This window comes from Suncus etruscus, chromosome 2 (assembly GCF_024139225.1).
Source record: "Suncus etruscus isolate mSunEtr1 chromosome 2, mSunEtr1.pri.cur, whole genome shotgun sequence".
NCBI classification, from domain to species: Eukaryota; Metazoa; Chordata; class Mammalia; order Eulipotyphla; family Soricidae; genus Suncus; species Suncus etruscus.
Window position 1 is genome coordinate 64,971,885 of NC_064849.1, and position 5,215 is coordinate 64,977,099.

The window sequence follows — 5,215 nt, forward strand, 5'->3', positions numbered from 1 at the left end:
TACAGTTTCTCAAGGATGTAGCTAACATAGAAAATATGCTCAGCACCTCATTGTGAACTAAAAGATGTTAAACATATTTCTCAATTATTCTATGGAAATGTCTAAGTGCCCTAACTCTAAGCTTAAGAGAAAATATAGTGCACTGAGTACTTCACAGTGCACTGTGAAGAGCTTGACCACACACTGTGGCTCTTGGTACGCTTCACAGCTCAGAACTCCTTGTCTCTTCTCTCTCTATCAACTTTCACTGCTTTGCAACTTTGCATGGTATCTGGACAATACAGGGACAACTTGTTCCCTCGTAATTATACACTTAGGCTGGTTCCTTCCCATCATAAGAGAAATATACTCTTGGGCCTCCCTCATAGTGCTGTTGTGCTGACTATGTGAGTTCATTTTATGCCAAGAATGCCCAGATACTCAAAATGGTGCCTGGCATAAATATTCACAGGGATTGGCTATTATTTGTGTTTATGACTTGTTGCCACCATCAGTTTTATTTAGGGGCACACCCGGCAATGCTCAGGAGTCACTTTGCTCTACATTTGGTGATCATTCCTGGTGGTGCTCAGGAGTGACTATATGGAATGTCAAAGATTGAACCTGGGTCAGCTGCATGAAAGGCAAATCCCTACCCTCTGCAATAGCTCACCAGTCTCAGAATCTTGTCTTCTTTATAATATGACAATGTCATATAGATGATTGCAGATATCTTTTATAGGCGATACAGGGTAGGAAGTGTACCAAACAGAGTCCTTGAGGAAGGCAAGGCTGGAGGTGAAGCACCCGTATCAGCAGCAATGATGTTCCTATCTCAATAGGGCACATGCCTGCCAATGCCATTGTTTGACATCAGCACCAAAGAGAGCTCGAAGTCTTCGAGGATTGGGAGAGTGGAAGGCCTGTAGGGAAGCTGGATACAGTCAGCAAAGCATAGTGGAGGAACCCCAACAACCACCTGCTTCCCTTCTGCCCATCCCACCCTTTTTAGGTGTCTGTAGGCAAATGAGAGAGCCGGAGCCAGGCTTGAGGTGCCTTTATTGCTTTCAGTTATGCTTGCGTGCAGAACGGGCCCGCGGGAAGAGCCCATGGCCTGGGCTCCCTGGAGACCAGGGCTGATGATACCAGCTACCATAGGTGAGATACCAAGCAAAGGTGCCCACAGCAGCACCCACCACCTTGTGTGTGTACTGGTGGAAATAAATGACGGTGCAGAGCAGCAGAAAGTTCCAGAGGCCCAGTAGCAGTACGTTGAGCAGGAAGACCAGGCGCAGAGGTGTGCCTGCGGGCAGCCCGTGGGCCAGGTACTTGGCGAATACTGCTGCTTCTTCAGCCATGAGCAGGCAGCAGAAGGTGAGCAGGAAGGTGTGGGAAGAGACCGTGTAGCCCCGCCACTGATGGCCAGCAGCTAGGCAGCTGCGGCGGTCTGGCAGCTCATGGAGCAGCAGGCCCTGCGGCAGAGGCTCGAAACAGGAGCCGGTGAGGTCCTCTATGAGCAGAAAGGCCCTGCCGGCCCCCCGCCACACCGCTGCCCCTACCACCAGCCGGCTCAGGTGTCGGGCGGTCACAGCCACACGCCTTGTGGCCAGGAACACCACCAGCAGCACAAACCCTCCCAGGAAGGTGCATGTCCAGCCCCATGCAGAGTTCACGAACTTTCTGTGGGAAGAGCAGAAGGAACCATACTGAGACTCTCCACACCATGAGGCCCATCACTGGGTTCCTGCAGAGCCACCCCACCCCATGTCATTGTTTCAGGGATCTCTGCCTGGTTCTCCCTACTCTCCCTCTAGCTCCACAACCCATATAAATTCTGCCATCTCCTCAGAGACCCATTCAGCCATTCATTTAGGGTCCTGACTTACTGTTCTGCCCAGCTCTCCTATACCCCCTTATTCTATTCTCCTCCCCATCCCCCTCCCCCGACCTTCATCAACCTCTCAGCTATTTTTAGCTTGGGGCCAAGCAGGAGGACAGGAGCCTGGAGGAGGGAGTTGGGAACCAGCGCCCATGGCCTCCGGCATACAGCTTCTGGTGGACTCACATGTTGAAGAAGTTGCCATGGCTGGCGAAGATGGTCCGAGGATTGACATGGAACTGCAGAAGGGGCCCGAAGATGACCACGGCTGCCAACCAGGCATGGTAGAGACGCTGTAAGCAGGGGCTGCCCAGCAGGCGGGCAGCCTGTTCGCTCCCAAAGTACAGCAAAGCGGAGGCCACCCAGAGCAGCACCTTGAGCAGGCCACCCAACAGGGCCAGGATCCCAGCCCAGACCCCTCGCCCTGCCCCCACCGTCGGCCCCCGCTCCATGTTCCCTCCCCTCCCCACTAACTGCTTGCTCTGCTGGGTGGCTGAGGAGGGGCTGATGGGGCCCCCCCCGGAGGAAGACTGGCAGTGACAGGTGTGACAGACACAGGGCAGAGCCCTGCTGGCAGCTGGCAGGCGGAGTGGGGGAGAGGGCGGGGGGCCTCGGATCCAGGGGGGTTGGAAGGGCAGTGCTGCCACGTCAGCAGGGTCGATGGGAGTTTGGGGTGTGTGTCCTCACAGTGACCTGAGATTGCTCCTGTGAGCATGTCCCCTGGGCACTTACGTCCCTGTCCCCAGCTCCAACCACGTTCCAGTTCATGTTTCAGGTACCAACCTGCTGTCTAGGACCATCTCCATTCAGTCCATGAACTACTTGGCTCTACCTGATAAAGTCAAAATCCCACTACCCCTCCCCAACTGAATCATGAATCATGGATTTATTTCACAGGGAACCCAAAGGTCATAGGAATAAAACCAGCTAACATTGGAAGTAGAATTTATGTTTCTTTCGGGTCACACCTGGTGATGCTTAGGGGTATTTCTAGCTCTGCACTCATGAATCACTCCTGGTGGGTTCAGAGGACCAGATGTAGTGCTGGGGATAGAGCCTGTATTGATGTATGCAAGGCAAACATTCTACCTGCTATACTCTCTCGGGGCCCTTGGAAACAGCTTTTAAAAATTCTGTCAGCCGGGCCCGGAGAGATAGCACAGCGGCTTTTGCCTTGCAAGCAGCCGATCCAGGACCAAAGGTGGTTGGTTCGAATCCCAGTGTCCCATATGGTCCCCCGTGCCTGCCAGCAGCTATTTCTGAGCAGATAGCCAGGAGTAACCCCTGAGCACCGCTGGGTGTGGCCCAAAAACCAAAAAAAAAAAAAAAAAAAAAAAAAATTCTGTCAGCCTAGGGGCCGGTGAGGTGGCACTAGAGGTAAGGTGTCTGCCTTGCTAGCCAAGGAAGGACCGCAGTTCGATCCCCCGCGTCCCATATGGTCCCCCCAAGCCAGGGGCAATTTCTGAGCACTTAGCCTGGAGTAACCCCTGAGCATCAAACGGGTATGGCCTGAAAATCCAAAATAAAAAAAAATTCTGTCAGCGGGGCCTGAGAGATAGCATGGTGGTAGGGCATTTGCCCTACATCCAGAAGGACAGTGGTTTGAATCCTGGCATCCCATATAGTCCCTCGTGCCTGCCAAGGACGATTTCTGAGCCGAGCCAGGAGTAACCCCTGAGCACTATCGGGTGTGACCCAAAAAACCAAAAACCAAAAAAAAAAAAAATTGCTGTCAGCCTCCTTTGTCCGGTGGTGGTTCCTCTTTTAATTTGTGAGCAGAATGTCTCAGGAAGATGGTGCTAGATCCCAGTCAGTTCTGAGGAGCATACCAGCAGGGCGACCCACTTCAGTGTGCTTTAATCCAACTCAATCCTATGTTTGAGGGTGTGTGTGTGTGTGTGTGTGTGTGTGTGTGTGTGTGTGTGTGTTTTGACACACTTGGTCGTTCTCAGGAGTGACTCCTGGTGATTCCATGCTCAGCACATCATGCAGTGCAAGGGATTGAACCTGGACCTCCAAAACATGTGCTCAGCCTATTGAATATCTCTCCAGTCTCCAGTCCTGGGCTTTGTCTGACTGATGTGACTCCAGTATAAATTGAGATGGCTGTGTGATGCTCGAGACATGAGATCTAAAGGGGGACCAGTCATCTGTGCATTTACTGTGATGGCCAACACATGAAACCCAAATGACCAGAGTAAGGACAGAGGCTAAGACTGATGAAGGGAAATTATAGTTTGGGATTCAATCTGAGACAGGGGGCCGGAGAGATAGCATGGCGATAAGGCGTTTGCCTTTCATGTAGAAGGTCATCGGTTCGAATCCCGGCGTCCCATATGGTCCCCCGTGCTTGCCAGGAGCTATTTCTGAGCATGGAGCCAGGAGTAACCCCTGAGCATTGCCGGGTGAGACCCAAAAACCAAAAAAAAAAAAAAAAAAAAATGAAATCTGAGAATGAAACAAATGAGCCTTAACTTCAGTCTACCTCAGGAAGGCTTCTCTCCTAGCTTTCTCACTGGTACTAAAATAAAGCACCAATGTAGAGCACAACTCCGTAGACCACGAAGTCCCAGTCCCAGCTATTCAGTAACTGTTTGGAGGTTCCTTTATGTCCTTCCTCATTGCTCAAAACTAGTGGCAAGATTTCAGAGAACAAAGGGAGCTGGGATAGTTAAGCAAGACACCTCGGCTCTTGACAGAAATATGTGACTTTAGAGCAGTGCTTCTCAAATAGGGCATGCCCCTCCAGGGGTGGGGCGCGTTTGACCTCAGTAAACACTGTCATAACAAGCTAAGCCCCGTGTTTATGTCTCCGTATGTCTCTGGAGCTGAGAGTTTCTGTGTCCTGCTTCAAACCCCGATTCGAAAAGCTATACATTGCAAGAGGTGCTCATTGTAGCCATTAATCCAGACAGCACCTCTGATTAAAAAAGCAGCTCAAATTATTTTATATATTTTTGTTTTGTGGGTTAAAGATTTTTTTTTTAAATAAAGATACTATATACAGTCGCGAAAATGTTTTCTTCTTCCTAGGGGGGCATGACAGAAAATAATTGAGAAGCACTGCTTTAGAGAAACTGATCACCATTCCTTAGACATCAATGCCTTTACCTGTAAACGATAAATTATTTTTGTTTTGTTTTTGGGCCACACCAGGTGACACTCAGGCTATATGCTATGTGACTCCTGGCTATGTGCTCAGAAATTGCTCCTTGCTTGGGGGACCATGAGACACTGGGGGATCAAACCATGGTCCGTCTTAGGCTAGCGCGGGCAAAGCCTAAAAACCTTTACCCCATGATAAAAATTTTTTTTTGGTTTTGAGGTCACACCTGGCAGCGCTGAGGGGGGTTACTC

At 50.6% G+C, this 5,215-nt stretch overlaps 1 protein-coding gene across 1 annotated transcript; it reads right to left on the reverse strand.

The window, feature by feature from the left end:
* Nucleotides 1-1,046: 1,046 nt before the first annotated feature.
* On the reverse strand, nucleotides 1,047-2,310 carry FITM1 (fat storage inducing transmembrane protein 1). Its single transcript, XM_049768388.1, has 2 exons — nucleotides 2,045-2,310; nucleotides 1,047-1,659 (listed from the first exon to the last, which is right to left on the reverse strand). Exons 1-2 carry the CDS (start codon nucleotides 2,308-2,310, stop codon nucleotides 1,047-1,049), a joined length of 879 nt encoding a protein of 292 aa, XP_049624345.1.
* Between the last annotated feature and the right edge of the window lie 2,905 nt (nucleotides 2,311-5,215).

Bases quoted from the DNA above. Each gene is read 5' to 3' on its own strand.
- FITM1 (XM_049768388.1), bottom strand. From the start codon at position 2,310: ATGGAGCGGGGGCCGACGGTGGGGGCAGGGCGAGGGGTCTGGGCTGGG. The intron at 1,660-2,044 runs GTGAGTCCACCA...CTCTTCCCACAG, and splicing joins CATGGCAACTTCTTCAACAT to AAAGTTCGTGAACTCTGCAT.